The sequence below is a fragment of the Mytilinidion resinicola genome (assembly GCF_010093595.1).
Source record: "Mytilinidion resinicola strain CBS 304.34 unplaced genomic scaffold BDZ99scaffold_2, whole genome shotgun sequence".
NCBI lineage: Eukaryota > Fungi > Ascomycota > Dothideomycetes > Mytilinidiales > Mytilinidiaceae > Mytilinidion > Mytilinidion resinicola.
In genome coordinates this window covers 1,119,424-1,136,584 of record NW_022985438.1, presented here as the reverse complement: position 1 = coordinate 1,136,584, position 17,161 = coordinate 1,119,424, and the positions used below count along the sequence as shown (strand labels likewise).

The 17,161-nt window shown below is 54.4% G+C and overlaps 7 protein-coding genes across 7 annotated transcripts; 3 read left to right on the top strand and 4 right to left on the bottom strand.

Annotated features, from left to right (window-relative positions):
• Positions 1–1,117: 1,117 nt before the first annotated feature.
• BDZ99DRAFT_493903 (uncharacterized protein) lies at positions 1,118–3,395 on the top strand (the record flags this gene model as incomplete). Its single annotated transcript, XM_033723271.1, has 5 exons — positions 1,118–1,180; positions 1,232–1,338; positions 1,386–1,703; positions 1,752–2,195; positions 2,245–3,395. 5 exons carry the CDS (start codon positions 1,118–1,120, stop codon positions 3,323–3,325), a joined length of 2,013 nt encoding a protein of 670 aa, XP_033582952.1. The 3' UTR covers positions 3,326–3,395.
• A 1,431-nt stretch (positions 3,396–4,826) lies between these two features.
• BDZ99DRAFT_565873 (uncharacterized protein) lies at positions 4,827–6,900 on the bottom strand. The gene is made up of 3 exons (XM_033727522.1): positions 6,832–6,900; positions 6,712–6,800; positions 4,827–5,606 (listed from the first exon to the last, which is right to left on the bottom strand). The coding sequence occupies exons 1-3, from the start codon at positions 6,875–6,877 to the stop codon at positions 5,085–5,087; spliced, it is 657 nt and encodes a 218-aa protein (XP_033582951.1). The 5' UTR covers positions 6,878–6,900; the 3' UTR covers positions 4,827–5,084.
• A 451-nt stretch (positions 6,901–7,351) lies between these two features.
• BDZ99DRAFT_432862 (MFS general substrate transporter) lies at positions 7,352–9,517 on the top strand (the record flags this gene model as incomplete). Its single annotated transcript, XM_033717360.1, has 4 exons — positions 7,352–7,526; positions 7,575–7,737; positions 7,800–8,849; positions 8,911–9,517. 4 exons carry the CDS (start codon positions 7,352–7,354, stop codon positions 9,236–9,238), a joined length of 1,716 nt encoding a protein of 571 aa, XP_033582950.1. The 3' UTR covers positions 9,239–9,517.
• Positions 9,483–10,653, bottom strand: BDZ99DRAFT_432860 (uncharacterized protein). The gene is made up of 3 exons (XM_033717359.1): positions 10,366–10,653; positions 10,005–10,234; positions 9,483–9,917 (listed from the first exon to the last, which is right to left on the bottom strand). The coding sequence occupies exons 1-3, from the start codon at positions 10,565–10,567 to the stop codon at positions 9,774–9,776; spliced, it is 576 nt and encodes a 191-aa protein (XP_033582949.1). The 5' UTR covers positions 10,568–10,653; the 3' UTR covers positions 9,483–9,773.
• An 853-nt stretch (positions 10,654–11,506) lies between these two features.
• BDZ99DRAFT_376042 (uncharacterized protein) lies at positions 11,507–12,759 on the top strand (the record flags this gene model as incomplete). The annotated part of the gene is made up of 3 exons (XM_033715009.1): positions 11,507–11,580; positions 11,640–11,992; positions 12,059–12,759. The coding sequence occupies 3 exons, from the start codon at positions 11,507–11,509 to the stop codon at positions 12,757–12,759; spliced, it is 1,128 nt and encodes a 375-aa protein (XP_033582948.1).
• Positions 12,760–12,904: 145 nt separating this feature from the next.
• BDZ99DRAFT_565869 (uncharacterized protein) lies at positions 12,905–15,173 on the bottom strand. The gene has a single exon (XM_033727521.1). The coding sequence runs from the start codon at positions 14,722–14,724 to the stop codon at positions 13,201–13,203; it is 1,524 nt and encodes a 507-aa protein (XP_033582947.1). The 5' UTR covers positions 14,725–15,173; the 3' UTR covers positions 12,905–13,200.
• BDZ99DRAFT_542046 (DNA topoisomerase IV, alpha subunit) lies at positions 14,970–16,743 on the bottom strand (the record flags this gene model as incomplete). The annotated part of the gene is made up of 7 exons (XM_033726755.1): positions 14,970–15,790; positions 15,834–15,902; positions 15,954–16,034; positions 16,083–16,169; positions 16,224–16,332; positions 16,386–16,452; positions 16,506–16,743. 7 exons carry the CDS (start codon positions 16,741–16,743, stop codon positions 15,287–15,289), a joined length of 1,155 nt encoding a protein of 384 aa, XP_033582946.1. The 3' UTR covers positions 14,970–15,286.
• Between the last annotated feature and the right edge of the window lie 418 nt (positions 16,744–17,161).

The following is a 17,161-nucleotide window of genomic DNA, read 5'->3' as shown; positions in this document are numbered from 1 at the left end:
AACACAGCGGATGGCGCCAGCAGAACAATGAAGCCATAGTGGGCCAGCAGCGAGGTGGATGTACTGAAGCTCTTCTTCAACGTCCTGCGCAAGGCAGGAGCAGTCAATGAAAAGTGTTTGTTGCTCAGAGAGCGGACCAGCAAAAATTACGCCGGTGAAGCCCCCGAAGGAGATTCATGACAGCCCGTCGCCGCGCTGTGCAATGCAGGACAGTCTGCCAGATGGACCGAATTCATGAGCTCAGCCATCCCAACAAGGTCTGCGAAGATTGTTAGTTGTGATGCAAACCAGGCACGAAGGGGATGGGAGGCTTACAAGTATAAAATTCGTGCAAAGGTTCAGAGGGCGCGCGAGAGTAAGTAGGCGAAATCTTGCCAAGGCGCTAGATGACTCATCAACGCTAAGCAGTATAGGCGTGGCCAGTATAGGCGTAGCCCACGTGTTAGTCACGTGCTGAGTAAGCCTTTCCGAGAGATCATCTCTCGTGCATAGATTCTGCAATGGAACTATCCTATGTGGACACCTAACTAGCATCTTGAAGTGTACCCATACTTATTCTGAGCGCTCATCATTCATTGCTGTTAACTGCCTTTGTGTGGACGGAGATGCAAGTTTCGCCTACTCATTCTCGCCCACCCTCTGAACCTCTTCATGAATTGCATACTCGTGAGGTTCTCCTTCCTCTCCTGCTTGGTTTGCATCACAACTAACAGTCCTTATATGTTAGAGTCTGACGACGCATTCAACTGAGTTTCGCAAGCCTCACGCATAGGTAGCTAGGATGCAACCGAGACGACCGTCATAAGGTGGCTAACATCGTGGAAACAGCTGCAAAAGTGCGCATTGCTATCGGATTGCAAACGCTTGGCAGGCATACTCCAGCTTGGCGACTAAAGCTTGCGTCCTCAAGAGTCGACGATCTCGAAACTAGACAGGGGACGGCTTGCGCGCGCCTCAATCCACGTAAAGCTGCCAAGGACTTCCCCTACCGGAGCTAGTCGGCAGCGTCGGCAGCGTGTTTAGACCTCAGCCCCAAGAGTATGTTGAGTGGTTAAAGGCAAGACGATTCAGCTTGACGGACGCTCAAGTTTAGAGAGTACTTTAGATACAGAGCATCATGGAACATTCAGCGCAGAAAAAGAGCAGGGCAAAGTCGTGTACAGCATGTCGCCAGGTTAAGGTAAGTGTATCCCCCAAATCCTCGAAGCACGTGAGGTTAACATGGGTATAGCTCAAATGTGACGCTCGAGAAACGTATCCATCACCTTGTTCGCGATGTAAAAATGGCAAATACGAGTGCAAAATGGACGCATCTTTCAAGAGGGTGGCGACGAGACGGTGAGACTCTCCTTTCGATCCTCAGACTTAAGCTGAAACTGTGTCAGGCGTGTCGAGGAGCTCACCAACCAGCTTAATTCAGTCCAACGAGCTTTAGCATTTGAACAGCTCGCAGATGTTCCGAATACGGAAACATTTCAACCACCAGCCCATACCATGTCCGCCTCGTCCACTACGCCTTCGGACCAAGCACACACAACCCACTCACTTTACAACGTGCCTCAGCCGACCACTTCCACTGAGGCCCCTGTGATGGACACCCCTTGGTTTGACCGAAACATCCTCACATCTCAACCGAACCCCGCTTTTTGGACTCTTGATAGAGTCATAATTGATCACCAAACTGTGATGGACTTATTCCAGCAGTGAGTTTCCTCAGCTAAGTAGTGCGCAAAAACTCACAAGCTGTTCAGATTCAACGATTTCTATTTTCCACATCTACCCATCTTTGAGCCTGTTACCTCTTTGGAAGAGCTGTATACCTCGGCTCCAACTCTGTTCTGGGGTATTGTCTACAGCGCTAGCCTTCACCATCCTGAACACTGGAATGTTCACGATCAATTAAGAGACGCATATCAATCACTCCTAGAAAAAACAACATCGAGGCCAATTCAGGTCTTTGCAGAGTTACAGGCGTTGATTCTGATATGTCACTGGCCTTTAGAGATAGTCTCGCAAAGTGAGGACCCAAGCTGGGGCCACTGCGGACTGGTCGTAAATACTGCGCTGCATATGGGCTTGGACAAATTCCAGGACGAGGTCTTGTTTGGCCATCGGAGAGCAAAGTTTACTCTTAGGCTCGTGCGACCGAGGAACCGCATGATGACCTGGATGAAGTGTTTCCAGATCAGTTGTCAGTAAGTAGTAATTGTGCATGCTCTAAACCCACTTTCTAACGTCGGCTAGATTGAGTGCGTGGCTAGGACTACCACCTCCGATTTCATCATCATCAAGCTTACACAAGCTTACATTACTCTACGACGATAGCACTATACCCCTTGAGGTGATTGCAATGACGGAGATACAACGCCAATACGCTAGAATCACCACCATCTTCGAAGAAAGCAACAATGAGCCGTCTCTAACTCTAGTTCAAATGTTCATATATGACCTTGACGACGTCAAAAGGCGTTTCTCTTCAGCATGGACGATACCCTGCGAAATTAATTTTCTTGGTGTAAAATTATACATCTTAGCGATTCCACTGGTATCAATCGACCAACAGCGACTCGCTTCTCTCCAAGGGTCAGATACCGCCACATTTATGCACACGATATTGCAAGGAGGACATTCCGCAGCTTTAAGACTGACCAACCTAATGGCCGAGATAGGTGGTCCCCAGAACCTCCCACGAGAACCACGCTGTGCGCCATACGAGACAGGTGGCTGTCCTATCTTGGCCCACCCGAAAACTCATTTCCGCCTCGTGTACTACGCCTGCGTTGTCCTTCTCAAGTATCTTGACTGCAATCACTCCGCCTCTCCAGGCGATAAAGAAGCCGCCAGAAACGCTGTATCGAGCACATACCAGCTCTTCAACAACCTCCGCACCTCTCCCCAGCATGTCCGCGCAGCTGCCTCCCTGGAGGTACTTGCTCGGACCATAGTGCCAAACAAGGAACGAATGGCGACCAATGTCAAGAGCCGCATGGGGGCGTCACTGATGTACAACGCTATCTGGACGGCGGCGAATATACGAGGCTATCATCTTGACCCGAAGTACTCAGTCGACGCATCGCCCGTGGCACACCGCAACTCTCTTACCCCAAGTTCTTCAACAAACGCCGCGGACCTCAGTCGTACGACTACTCATGAAGTCCGTCCCAGCGCGGCTCCAATAGCGGAGCCCATGCTACCCGCGATCAACCATGGCATGAACGATAACTTCCCTTGGGGCGTTTGGGACAACGGGTTGTTTGATGCGCTAGGATTCAGCTGGGAAGACCAGCCATATGCGGAGATTGCTGGGAACATGGACTTCTTCTAAACCGGGTACATCGCATCGCAAAAGCCGTTGTTTTCAACACCACCTCTTCCACTGGCTGCTGGGATGTGACCCTCGCAAGCTTAATCGATTCAAGCACCTGTCGCACATGCATCCATGCGAATCCGCCTTGCGTACAATGACAGCGAGGCTTCATGCAACACACGACACGCCGTACATGGATCACTAGGCATAGGGCTCGGCGATTCGTCGTTCATCCCTACGTCCGCAGTTTGAGGTCTACGTGCGAAGCGAGGACGGCCGGACTCGCAGTTGCGAACTGCGAGCTTCGCACTCCGGGTTCGCATCTATAACCACGACTACCGAGACAGCCGAAATGAATGGTTTGTGGCCGCAGCGTATGCGTTTATTCCCCACACTCCGCCGAAGAGTGCGTAATGCTCATGCTCACGGCGCTTACGCGTACCGTCAAGGGAAGCGTGAGGTCGACGGACGTACTACGACCGACTAAATGGTCAGCCAACAAAAGGCGCAATACTCAATTGCGAGTCTCCCGTGCTCAACTGCTATCACTCACATCGTCGTGCCCAACGAGAAGCAAGGCTAGAACACCAAGATGCATACTGTCGAGTGCGATTGTTCCCAATGGCAATCCTGAGAGCTTTTCACTGTCTCAAGACGAATACCGTAACACTGTCAACGGTCACCATCTGAGAGTTCTCACGATCGACGCCTCACCAACTTCAGAGAGGCTCTTTGGTCAGTCATGGTGCATCGGTCATTTCTTCACTCCCTAGACAGCAACAAGGTCTACGATCGACGTTGGGAGACTCCCCATTGACACCCTATCACGCCCACCTACCAAGCGGATAACCAGGCAAACAGATACAAACTTACGTGGGCACTCCTTACCACAAAAATGATAATTACAACATGGGAGCGTGATCAGGTAATGAGCATAACATCAGTGCCATGCCGCTCTTCGTGAGGACAGCACTGTGCATACTTTTCCCATCATCAGTGTCACGCGGAGCCGTGGAAATATGTGCTTGTGGCAGCTTCATTGCCCTATCGAGGCGCTGTGATGCATTATTAGATCTAGAAATGCATAGACAGTTTTGACATGCGCTGGCCCTTTGCGCGCCCTTCACGCACTCGAGTTCCGCCAAGGTATGATTGGTTTTTCGTGCCTGTGGGTTCGTCAAAGCACGCTGACTTCCCAACACCATTGGCAAGCGGAGTCTGATTTATGACGGCGTGATGTTCACATGTGGTGCAGAATTCGGTGGTCTCTTGAAGGGCCCCAGACGGCGTTGAAATGTGGTGGAATCACAGCCTCGTTCACGCAGGAGAGCACTTGTTAATAGTACCGCACACTACTGTGTATAATTCCAATGGCAGGCCTACTACCTATAAGCGGATCCAGGGTATGCAGTACTGAACATCACATTGTCTTCAAAGAATCATGGCCCTATGGAAGGACTTCGAACAGTAGTGTCCGGAGGGCAACGGCCAGGTAAGGTTTCTCACGTTTCGATCGCATTGTCACATGCCACTGTAGAGTTCAAGGTTGCATGAGTATCTTCGATTGACTACAATCTCCATGAACGCTAGATCAAGAAATGGCCGCCTACTTCTTCTCCTGCCCATCGGACTCCGCGTCGGCACCCTGCTTCTTGGGTATCGCCAAGTCCCGATCTCCCCTTTTCAAGGCCTCGAGAAAGCCCCCTTTGTTCTTGAGCATCTTGGAGACCTCTGCGGATGTCTTGTATTTCCCTTTGGGAATACCCGTAGGGCACGTCTAGGTATACGCCGGAGACGACTGGAAGGCGTAATCCGGGCTCTTGTCGTCGGATTCTCGTAGTCCACTCAGGCGTGGCTGCGGTGGCGGCGGCATGGTAGGTGACCGGAAGGAATCGAGGGCTTGATGTGCTTCGACAGCTAGACGACATGACTCATAACCGGAATAGGGCTCCGGAGGAGCTTCGCCGGTCCCAAGCTGAAGTGCAGAAGCTTCGGGCTTGGTGTCTGATTCAGCCAGTGACTTTGCTTCCCAGATACAGGCCTCGCAAGGCTCGTAGTCCCAATCGTAGACACTGTAGCCTTCTCTATATCTGAGAGAGAGCGCGTCTAGGTAATCTGCTCCCGATGAAAATGCCTCTGAACAGGTATGATCGGGTTGTATGGTCTGGCCATCTCCTTCCAGCATCGAGCCCTCAAGAAGAGAGTCTGCGGGATCATCTAACGGATTGGGGGGCGCTTCGAGGGTACCTTCGTCAGGGTCTTCAAGGGGTTCATCACCTTGGTTCTCCTGATGTGAACTCTGCTCTATTGTAGATGCCGTAAAGGCGGATTATATAGAGTAACGAGATGAACTACCCCTCAGGGCGCTCCCTTAGTCGTTCCCTTGACAATTCCGTAAGGAAGAGAAAGGGAGAGAAGAGAAAGGGAGAGAAGAGAAAGGGAGAGTAAGGGATACCTGGGGTGTTGTGCACGCAGGTGATCGTGAGCCGTATGAGCTGCTGATCCTAGGTTGCTGCAACCCGAGTCTGGAAGCCCAAGTTCCTGGGAGCTGCAGGTATCGCTAAATCATGTAGGAATTCAAAGCGAGATACAAAACCGTGAATCGTAGCAATATGACGCTAAAAGCGCTTGTTTAATTGGATGAGCAATTGATGGCTTAGGAAATGCAGCATTGTGGTCCTGAAGGTCGTATTAAGGCCGGTGATCAGAAGAACAGCACTCCAGTTGACATCGTCACTATCGTCATGAACTGAACTTCCTCAATTTTTTCACACTACAATATTAAGCTTAGCTTTGGAAACTTGAATTACTCTGAGAGTTGCTCGAATCACCAATGCAAAGAAAGCGGGCTCAGAACCTTTTCACTGAGAGTGAGCACATGGCATTTAATTTTCCATCTCATGAAATACTGTAGAGCTAGTCTACCGGAGGAGACCGAAATGATTCGAATTTAGCGTCTCTTTATCTTACTCTCTCAATTCAACTTCATGCCTTCAAATGGGGCTTGCAGTTCTATCCTCCTTCCATCCAACAGCCAGGTCACTGGACCCGTTGATAGACTTTCCAAATGAAGGCGAATAAAGCAATGCTTGCTGGACAGTATGGTATGCCTAACACCTAGAGTCACCTACCTTTCTTCCGGCTATATTCGTACTTAGTCAACAATATAGCTGGGGCGAGAATCGCACAAAGGGATTCTCAACCGTAAGTACACCATCAAGTGCGCCGATGGACGAGACAGAAGCTGCACGCATCTTGGACTCCAGGATGCGCATATTGCTGTCATATCCACCTACCATCCGTGACTAAACAACAGGCGAGGATTTGGATGAATCGTAGGCTCAAATGATATACTCTTCCCCCGCTACGTGGTCGCTGAAGCTCTTGTCATTCGTGCTTCATACATGAGCGAGTCGGAGGAGTTTGACGGTCCCTCCTGCAGTTGCAGTCCACAATGCCGGAATGCCGTACATGGCCAACAGTTGCTGGGGCCCTAGTCTAATATCAGCTGAATTTTCACATACTAGGCTGCATATGCTGGAGGGTGAATGTCTGGCTGCCGTCGTGCATCGGCGTGCTGCGAACGTATCGGCTCGCTGCAGGGCGAAAAAGCATCGAAAAATCTGCCAGCCCCAAGCTCCATCGCCTTTGAGCCGCTGCAGGCCTTGATTGGCCGCTCGGGCGTCACGAGTCAGACAGCTCTGATAGCAACCTTGCGGCTATCATGCTCCCCCGCCCTCGAGCATTCGCAGAGTATATAGAGCAGCGCCCAGCATCGTCGCTGGCTGCCATTGGTGTTGCAGAGCGTGCTCCTCGCATCTGCATCGTCCCCATCACGAACTAGCCCTACCCCTCTCCCACCCGTTTTCGCGCTGCACGTGTCCGCCGGAGCCAAAAATCCGGGGAAGCTCGCCTGCGTCACCCATTCGCTGTCGCACCCCATCGAAGAGCTCTTCCGTGCTACTTCTACCGCGCCGACTGCAGCCCGCCACCGCTACCACCTGCCTCCGAACATAGATAACCTTCTGCGGGGTCGCTACAGCTATGTCACTATTTGAGCGCGTCAGCGCTATGGAAGAATATGAGCCGTGGAGTCGCGAGCAGAGCCCCAATGGCCGCCAGCGCAAGATGAGCTTCAATCCTGTGGGCTCCTGGGTACCGGAAGCTGCCCAGGAGGAGCCAGTGGGTGCCTTCGAGGTGCCCAAGACCAAGAGGATATGTGAGTGGCTCGCCGTGTTCTCCATTGCCCTTCACTGACGCCGAACAGTCCAGGTCTTCTTCGCCGTTATCTACTGCCTTCTCGCCGCCGGAATAGTCTTCGGATACGCCGCCATCAAGCCCGTACTGATTAAGGAAGAGGTATATCGGGGATACTGTACCAAAGAAGAACTAGAGGAGGGCGTACGTGTGTGCTTCGAGCAGGAGATCCGGTCAGTTTGTCTGCCATTGGGAGAAAGGGAAGAAATACTGACCAAAGCGTCCCCCCCCACAGGCTCAACTTTATGTTCACCGTAGCCGCAGTCTCCACTAACGTCGTCGCCCTTCCCGTTGGCACAGTCCTCGACCGCTATGGTCCCCGCGTTTGCGGCATTGTCGGCTCACTCTTCGTCGCCATCGGCTGTCTGTTCTTCGCCTTCGCCTGGCAGCTACCTTTTGATGGATATATCCCCGGCTACCTCTTCCTGGCCCTCGGAGGCCCTTTTATCTTCATATCTTCGTTCCAATTAAGCAACACCTTCCCGCAATATTCTGGTCTTATCCTCGCTCTTCTCACTGGCGCGTTCGACACGTCCAGTGCTATATTCTTGTTCTATAGACTAATCTACACAGCCAGCGGAGGCACATTCTGGCCCGAAAAGTTTTTCCTGGCTTACCTGGTGGTACCCGTATTCATCCTTGTTGTCCAATTATTTGTCATGCCGTCAAATTCCTACAAGACCGTCGGAGAGCTTGTCACGCAAGCCGAAGAAGACACAAGCTTCGACGACCACGCATCCGATAGCCAAATCAACAACCCCGCAGAAGTCCAACGCCTCCGCGAGGCCCGCCGCGTCCACCGCGAAAGTATCGTTAGCGAAATTACCGAGCTCCTAGGAAGCGCAGACGCGAATGAGCAGACTAAGAACGAAGAGAAGAAGAAGAACGTGTCCGGGGTCTGGGGCGCTTTACACGGCCGTACCGCAACTGAGCAGATCAAGAGCCCGTGGTTTATTCTTATCACCCTATTCACGGTCATCCAAATGACCCGCATCAACTACTTCGTCGCCACCATTCGCCCGCAATACGAGTACCTTTTGGGTTCCTACCAAAGCGCTGTCGAAATCAACAACTTCTTCGACTTCGCCCTCCCTTTCGGCGGCGTCATCTCCGTCCCTTTCATCGGCCTGATCCTCGACAACACCAGCACCCCCTTCTGCCTCGGCGTCCTCGTCGCCATCGCCACCACCATCGGCGTCCTCGGCGTGATCCCTCAAACCTGGGCCGCCTACGCAAACGTCTGCCTCTTCGTGGTCTACCGTCCCTTATACTACACCACCGTCTCGTAAGCATTTCCCCCATTACCCCCGTCCCCACCAAAACCTCCCACTAATCCCCCAACCCAGCGACTACGCCGCCAAAGTCTTCGGCTTCGCCACCTTCGGCAAGGTCTACGGGCTGATCATCTGCCTGGCGGGGCTGTTCAACTTCTCCCAGTCGGCGCTCGACGCCATGACGCACAAGCTCTTCAACAACAACCCGATCCCCGTCAACGTGATCCTGCTCGGCCTGGCGCTGCTGGTCGGCGTGACGCTCGTCGGGTTCGTGTGGAAGAAGAGCAACACGATCCACCGCGAGAACATCGAGGAGGAGGCCGAGGGCGCGCGCGAGACGCTCATGCCGGGGGCGGCGCTGAATGGGGTGAATGGGTACGGGGCTACGGATAGCCATTAAAAGCGGACATGAGTGCGGGAGTAGAGGGGGAGGGGGGTAAGGCGGAAAATTGAGAGAGATTAGAAGAATGAGTGATGAATCTCATTAGAGTGGCGTTTTGCGGTGTGCATGATACCTTGGCAATTTTTCGGTACGATCAAGAGGGTTTGCATATGGGTGGTTTTATTGATATTATTTTTTGTATAGGGTCTGGATGGAGGTGTGGATGGTGGGGATGGGATGCAGTAGCGTTTTTTGTACGTCTATGTACATACATACGAATGACCCGATAAAGACGAGTACATTCACTCATTCAACGTGCGTTTCGTCTATGCTGCGGATGAAGAGTCAACCTCTTTGTTGGGTGATCTTCTTGCGTGTCTATGATATTTACAAGAAATTCTATCAGCCTACACGCCTGTGCCACGACTCTGCCCGTGGACACGCTCTTGCTGCTTCTTTTACCCTTTTACCCTCTGTTTTGATATGGTACACCTCTGTTTTACAGCATTACCCCCCGTTTACGCCCTCTATTTTCCACTACCGCTATCCTTCCTCATAGCCCCAACGGCGTCAAGATTTTCTCCCTCACAACCCGCTCCGCCACATGGCCCCCCTTCTCCAGCGCCACCGCGCCCACAATCGCATACAGACTCGTCGTAATCACAACTTCGATACCAGAGCCGTGGAGATTATCCGTCTAACACGATCACCGTTAGCCTTCATCCGGCATTCTCTGACCCATAGCACAGAAAAATTTGAAAGGGATGCCAGGGGAAAAACACACCTTCTTCGGCTTCCACCGCGTCACCTTATCCAGCCCATACCGCTCCGCCAGCCCCGCCAAGCGCGCCTTGCTCAGCACCTCCGCCTTCGTCTCCGCCGTCAACCCCCCAAGACCCGCGAGCGCCGGGTGCGCCACGGGGACGCGGTTGTAGGCATCCGGCGCCGCTGGGGTAGAACTCGGGGTCGAGTTGAGCAGCGCAAGGGAGGTTTGGAGGGATATCACTCGACGACCTGTACACTCATATAATCAGCATCCATCATAACACCAAACTCCCAAATCCCAATCCCCCTGGAACATACGCAACCACACCTTTCCCCCCCACTCCAAAACAAAAAAAGGCACAGAAAAGCAACACACATACCCAGCACCGCCAACCGATCATTGAACCCGCGCCGCCCGTGATCAAAGCTCTTATGCGTGACGGCCAGCCACTTGACCTCGTCGCTCAGCGGTGCGGCTTCGCCCAGCAGCTTGGCGTACACGGCGTCGAGCCGCCGCGGGTCGCTGTTGACGACGTACGCCGGCCCGTCGGGCTTGGGCCGCGTGCGGAAGGGCGCGGCCATGCGCGAGGGCGTTTGCTGCCAGCGCGGGCGCGGGGAGGCGGTCGTGTCGTGGTGCGCGAGGGGCGCCGGGGGGGTGGTGGTGAAGGGGGAGGTTTGGGGGGTTGAGAGGATGGGGGGGAGGGAGGGGCGGGAGGGGGTGAGGCGCGCGAGGGCGCATATGGGGCGTTTGGAGGCCATTGGGGTGCGTGACGGGGTGGATGGTGGTTGGTGGTGGGTTGGAGGTGAGAGAAGTTTGGGATTGGGGGAGGCGCTAGGGGGGATTGGGGATGGTGGGTTTTGGGGGAGTCTGTGTGGAAGGGAGATGGGGTTTTGCGGGCAAGCTATGGAATTGTACATATGCTGTAAGTTAGTACCTTTGAATGTGCGAGAGATACTGCTTATATAGCGTATGATCGCTTCTTGAGAGGGAGAGGGCGCTGTGATTGTTTCATTCGACGAGGATCTTAACCAGACCGCATCTGCTCTACGGAACACGTCTATAACTCAAAACTCACAGCTTATGATAGGTACCCTGGTACGCCTTGGGTGGACACCAGTCACATTAATCTTGTAATCAACCCTTGATCCAATTAAGTTACGTTTTCCGTCCAAAGCTTGCCTCGAGTCGACTATCCCGGGACTTGTCATCCATCGAAAAGCGACCTCGGCATCTCAACCTCCCCGCGTCGCTCACCTCAACCACCACCACCGAAATGTGCCACCCACAGCTGATAGACCCGTCGCCGCCAGCTGACTACTATGTCAGCGCGCACTCTTCCCCAGACTCTTCTCCATACCTCCATTGGCCGCCCCAGATTTCCAGTTACATCCAAGCCCATACCTTTGCGATTGTGCCCATTCGAAGTCCGCAACCACCCTTCACATCTTCCACCATATACACGCGGAGTTGTCGCATTTAAGAATTATAGACTTAGGAGATTCCACACATATCACAGAGCCATGAGCCGCCCAGAAGACCACCAGCCGCTGAAGAATCCGCCCAAAGTGCCGCGACCTCCCATCCCCAGTTCGAGGTAGGCACCCCCCAATTCCGACGTAAAAGTTCATTCTTCTGACATTGAGTTCTACACAGCGTCTTACTCGTCTCCCCTTCCAACCAGATCCTCCTCCTCCACCGCGTTAGAACGTCGTCCTCCTTCGCATCCGCACACGTCTTCCCCGGCGGCGCCCTGTCCGCGGAGCATGACGGAGAGATACCCGCCGTGGACTCGTTGGCGCGACACGAAGACGGGAAAGCGTACAGGCTTGCGGCGATACGAGAGACGTTTGAAGAGAGTGGGATCCTCCTCGCGAAGAACAAGACGACGGGGCGGTTATTCACCGAAATCGGCGACCAGGAGCGGGAAGAGGGGAGAAAAGCCGTACACTCCGGCAAAATCATGTTCCTAGACTGGTTAGGAAAAGTCGGAGCAGTCGCTGATACAGGTACAAACCCTTCTCTCATCCCCGTCCCCCCTCCCGTCTCCAAACCCCCATAACTTACCCCCACAGACGCCCTCATCCCCCTAACCCGCTGGATCACCCCCGCCAACGTCCCCAAACGCTTCACCACCCAAATGTACCTCTACTTCCTCCCCCTCCCCACCTCGCCCTCCTCCTCCTCATCCTCCCCCTTACCCCCCTCCTCCCCGGCCTCTCCCATCTCAACAACCCTCGACCCCGACGAAATCATCATCCCCACCCCCACCCCCGACGGCGGCATCGAGCACACAGCCGCGCGCTTCCTGCCCGCTGCCAAATGGCTCGCCCTCGCCCGCGCCGCGCGCATCCTGCTCTTCCCGCCCCAATTCTTCCTGCTGCACCTCCTCGCGCCCTACCTCGCGCGCAGCAGCACGTCGCCCACGTCGCCGCTGCCGCCGCCCGCCGCGCTGCAAGCCGAGCGCGACGCGCTCCTCAAGTTTCTAAACGAGCCGGCCGTGTACGACGGCGAGCGCGAGGCGAGCTGGGCGGACGCGGCCATCAGCCCGCGGCCCGTAGTGGGGCTGCCCGGGTATGGGGATGTGGGGCAGGGCGCGACGGTGCTGGGGCTGGAGTGGGCGGGGCCGGAGGTGGAGCGCCAGGGCAAGGGCAGGAGGGGGGTGAAGGGGTGGGTGGTTGTGGCAAGATTTGCGAGGGAAGGGCCGCGGGAGGTGGAGGTGGTGAGGCGAGAGGAGGTGGTGGTGGGGGGGAGGGGGGGAGGGGGGAAGTTGTAGGGGATGGGAGGGAGTTGCATGATGGATTTGGGGGGGTTGGATTGGCTTTAGTGTCAGTAGATCTGGGAATGGGGGTTATTCTACCTGATAGAAATGACATGATATCAACCAATCAACATGGAAGCGTAGTGAGTGATGGAAGTTACGCGTTAGAAGCCACTTCGAGCCCAGCTCGCAGGCCTATTTGATTATCGCAAACATAATATAGCTTACCTCGATACATTTTGTACTCGTGATGTCGTTATCGGCCGTTATTTGATGCCAGGTCCCATCGCCGCCGTGTTGTGTCATTACCCATTCCTTAAGATATCCTTCCCGGTTTAGAGACATAGGCTCTTGAAACTGTCGATTTATACGCGCCTCAGCCGTTTTTCCTGTGCAATACACGAAAGAAAATCGCTAATCGTGATATATCGGAACGCCTCCTGCTGAAGTAGTGGATCATGCGGCCGCAATGATCTCCCGGCCTTTTCCTTTTGGTCTGCCTTCTATCCCCGAAGAAGCTCGTAGTAGGTCTTTCAGCGTCAACTCTGCTTTCGTCGCGGCGTCGAGGGTTGCGGAGGAAGAGGTGCTGGGCCGTTCTGCAACAGTGCGATTCCAGGGGATCCAGGAGGCGAGAGATGAGAGAGTCGTAGAGCGGTTCCTGGCCGGGTGGGGGAAGGATGTGAGAGAGGTGTGTCGTCTGTGGGCAGGCGTCGGCGTGAAGATAGGTTTGAACGCCATGGCAGGGTCATGGAGGACAGAGTTGGAGTTGGAGTACGCCTTTCCCGGCTCCTCGAGCGAAGCAGGGAAGTCAAAAGACAGCTGCTTCGACGCGGTCGGTGTGGTGACAAGCGTGATGGAGGGATGCGGCGTCGCGTCCGTGTTAACAGCCCACTGCGACCCTGGCGTCTTCGCCGTCGATGACGACGACGGCTCCACCGCAGCGGTATCTCCCTTCCTAGACGCGTTTTCGTCGCCGTGGAAGGCCGGCACATCCCCCCTCTTCCGCTTGCTCCCACCTATCACGCTCTTCAAGCTCCCGTACGCAGACTTCTTTCCCACACTCCCCGCCGTGGTGCTGGCCCGACTCTCCCCCGCCAGCCGCTCGCTGCTACTGCTCGCCTCGGGTACAGCCGTCAACGTGTTGTCGCCCCACCCCGCAAACCGCCCAAACGCATTCCCATGCTCGTGTTTCTGTCGTCGCCCCACCAACCCCACCGCCACGCCCAAACCAGTCCCCGTCGTGATCTCCCCGGTGGGCGGTAGATGGGCGTCGTACTCGTCTGCCAGACTCAGCCTGCTCCGCGCACATATCTCTGCAATTGCGTCGATCGCGTCGCGGATCTCGGGGTCCACGGCGCGTAGTATGCCCCCGAACGAAAACTCGTCCACGGGGGGCAGTGTATCCACGTTAGCCGCGCCCAGCGGACTCCTGCCGTTCATGGTGTGCGATTCAGGGAGGAGGCGGGGCGAATTGACGCCTGAGCCGCCGCCGCGGCGGGAGCCAGAGTAGGTGCGGACGACGACGGGCTGCGAGGAGAGCGAGGTGCGGGTTGAGGTTGATTTGGCGGGTGCGCGGGCCCGGAACGCGCCGGTGCTGAGGGCGCGAAGGGCGGCGGAGACGTGGAGGGGGTTCGAGTGGTCGGAGAGGGAGGGTGGAGGGGCGGTCGAGGCTGGATTGGGTGTCGTGATAGTTGAATCGTGAGGATGTCGGAGCGTGCTACTGCCGTCTGCTGTTGCACTAGAGCCGCTGTTGTCGCCCCAGAAGCTCGAGAGCACGCCCAGCGAGACGGACTGGCGGTCGGTCGTCACTGGTGTGAGGGCGGGCGGCAGAGTGTTCGAGGTGTTTGAGTCTGCGAGGCCATGGTGGCCGTGGGTGCTCGCGGGCGGGGCGTGGTGAGCAGCACCGCTCGCGATGGCTAAGGGGGCCGGGGCATATTGAGACTCGCTGTGGTCGTCCTGGGGCATTGTGTTGGGTGTCATGCAAGTCAATGCGCGCGGTGCATGGTGGTAGAAGCTGTCTGGTAGATGCGCGTGAGGGATGCGTTGTTCACTGAAAATCCCCACTGAGCCCCCGCCTGTGCTACCCCGGCGGCCATGCTCACGGCCAGTAAGTCGCCGACGGGGTGCCACCGGCTGCCCTAGTTCGACTTGACACTGAGAGAGGGGCAGTCGTAGAGCTGGCTGTTGTCTGTATATAAGGTACCGTGGCGCCGTCGTGCAAATACTGCCTAGCTACGCCTGTGAAACTGCTGACGAGACGCCGTAGTCGTTATCCTCTCGCACAGGCTGCAGACACTGTGCTTTGGAGAGAGACATGCATCGCAGCCCGGCGTGGCAGGATCGTGCTGCTGGTAGCACGGTGGGTGCATATCGTCCACTTGTGGGCGCTGGTTGCGTATGTAGGGTGCCATCTATATTGGAAACGTGGTAGATATATAGCCAGAACTGCCCTCCTCGCACATGATGCCGGCATGAGACCTGCATATGGGAAAGTCGGTATATCAACACCCCCTAATGCTCTTGCAGTGCCATTCGTTGTTATTCATGACAAGCCGAGCTCCCCTTTCAACCACTGGCCTGATCCACCTGGCTGCTCCTCAAAAATCTGCATCTCTGCCTTTACGTTCAACAAGAGCATCCTCTGCATCTCAGCTCTCCACTCCGCCTCTGGGCCGTCTTCTGCGAGGACGTCCCACTCGAGCATCTTCCGAGCTTTGCGGCGGTCTCGAGTTGTCAACCTAAGCAGACCCTCAGTCTGGCCTACCGCTTTCTCGCGCCTGTCACTTGCTAGAACGGGACTCGAAGTCAGGTGACAGCTCTTGACTCCAATCCAGTGAATCTGTGGCAAGTTCAGTGGTCGAGATGTGCTAGAACTGCTGGCATGTGAGTTTTCGTGAGCTAGAGAATATGACCCATACTTGTAAGTAGAGAGAATAGCAAGGCCATCAGGATCAAAGTCCATCATGGCGTAGAGAGGGATACGTGGTGCAACAGTCGTAAGTACGCGAAGGAATGCCCGAGTTGCCAGGTCTGGATAGCCTTTGGCCTAACCTGGTCAGCTGGGAAGACAGTGGTGTGACACCACATACAGTCAAGATTATCCCCTGCGAACTGATATTCACCCAGAGGTCTGAATGGACAAGCGACCGGAAAGTAGCCTAGCAAATGTCAGTTTATGTATGGATGATGCTAGGCAAACACCGGTAGACCTCTTTCTCTACTACAACAATCCAGTGAATTGCAGAAACCTCGAGAACGTCATCTTCGTTGAGATTTAGGATGAGAGTGCCCTAGATTCATGTGAGATAAGGTTTAATATACAACTGACATGGGCGAACCTCTCGATTGGTGACACCATTGATGATCGTACCATCTGATCTCTGAATGTTGAAGTTCCCCACAATGAGACCTTTTGCGGCGGCCGACTGAAAGCGAGGTAAGTCCAGTATCCGCAAACATGTTGAGCCAAAGGAACGTACAACGTTAAGTAGATTCCGGGTGACACTAAAAGTACATGCTATATCGTCCACATAGCGATCGACCACAGCCTGCTTGACGAAAAGATCGGGACTGCGATAGTATATATCTCTAATGGATGTGAGAATCTCTCTTCGAAGTCATTGGACTCTTTGGAATCTCACCTCTTTGTAATGACAGCGTCTGAGGTCAGAGCATCATGGACAAGCTCAAGAATACGAACTAATACAGCTAGTCCAACAGTTAGTATGGTAGACAAGGCTAGTGAGGCAGGAGAGCACAACTAAATCTCCAAGCTTCCTGCGCTGTGCTTCCTGGGAAGGTAATGATTCGAGTCTGGAGTCCATCTTCTGATGTGACAATGCCGTTCGCTGGATCAATTCTCCGGCCTTTGCTTCCGGATCGAGTTTTTAGGCTGATGTAGAGCTTGTCCTTCTTTTCGAGCAAAGCGTCAACAATGCTCTCGAAGATCAGCTCTATTTTCTTGATGACCCAGTCCCTGTTCGAAAGCTGTATTAGCATAAATAGCTGTCCATGAGCACCTGGGGCTGCATGCCTGTCACGAACAGATGGTGGTAACTCTGGAGTTTTGCTTGAAGGTTCTTGAGCGTTCGAAGGGCCCCTTGGGAGAGCATCCGCTACATTCTCTATCTTTAGTGGTACGCCACTAATATTATTACTATGGTAGTTAGTGAATAAGTCGTCCTCTGAAGGAAACAGCGTTGTCTGTGAAGTCCCTGGGATTCCCGGAAGGTCGTCGAAGTCGTCAGTATCAGCAGTTAGTGACTCTTGAGAAGAGTTTTCATCTGAGACAGCTCCAAAGAGCATGTCGTCGAAGCTGTCATCATTCATGGCGGCATTCACTGCTTGTTCGTTGTCAAAGACACGAGGTGATGTGCCAGCCTTGGAGGTAATATATTTCTAGGCCCGGCGCACGTCC

Bases quoted from the DNA above. Each gene is read 5' to 3' on its own strand.
- BDZ99DRAFT_565869 (XM_033727521.1), bottom strand. From the start codon at position 14,724: ATGACACCCAACACAATGCCCCAGGACGACCACAGCGAGTCTCAATAT.
- BDZ99DRAFT_565873 (XM_033727522.1), bottom strand. From the start codon at position 6,877: ATGCACGACGGCAGCCAGACATTCACCCTCCAGCATATGCAGCCTA. The intron at 6,801-6,831 runs GTATGTGAAAAT...ATATTAGACTAG, and splicing joins CCTCCAGCATATGCAGCCTA to GGCCCCAGCAACTGTTGGCC. The intron at 5,607-6,711 runs GTATGAAGCACG...ACAATAGAGCAG, and splicing joins AACTCCTCCGACTCGCTCAT to AGTTCACATCAGGAGAACCA.
- BDZ99DRAFT_432860 (XM_033717359.1), bottom strand. From the start codon at position 10,567: ATGGCCGCGCCCTTCCGCACGCGGCCCAAGCCCGACGGGCCGGCGTAC. The intron at 10,235-10,365 runs GTATGTGTGTTG...ATGAGTGTACAG, and splicing joins TGATCGGTTGGCGGTGCTGG to GTCGTCGAGTGATATCCCTC. The intron at 9,918-10,004 runs GTGTGTTTTTCC...TGATCGTGTTAG, and splicing joins CGCGGTGGAAGCCGAAGAAG to ACGGATAATCTCCACGGCTC.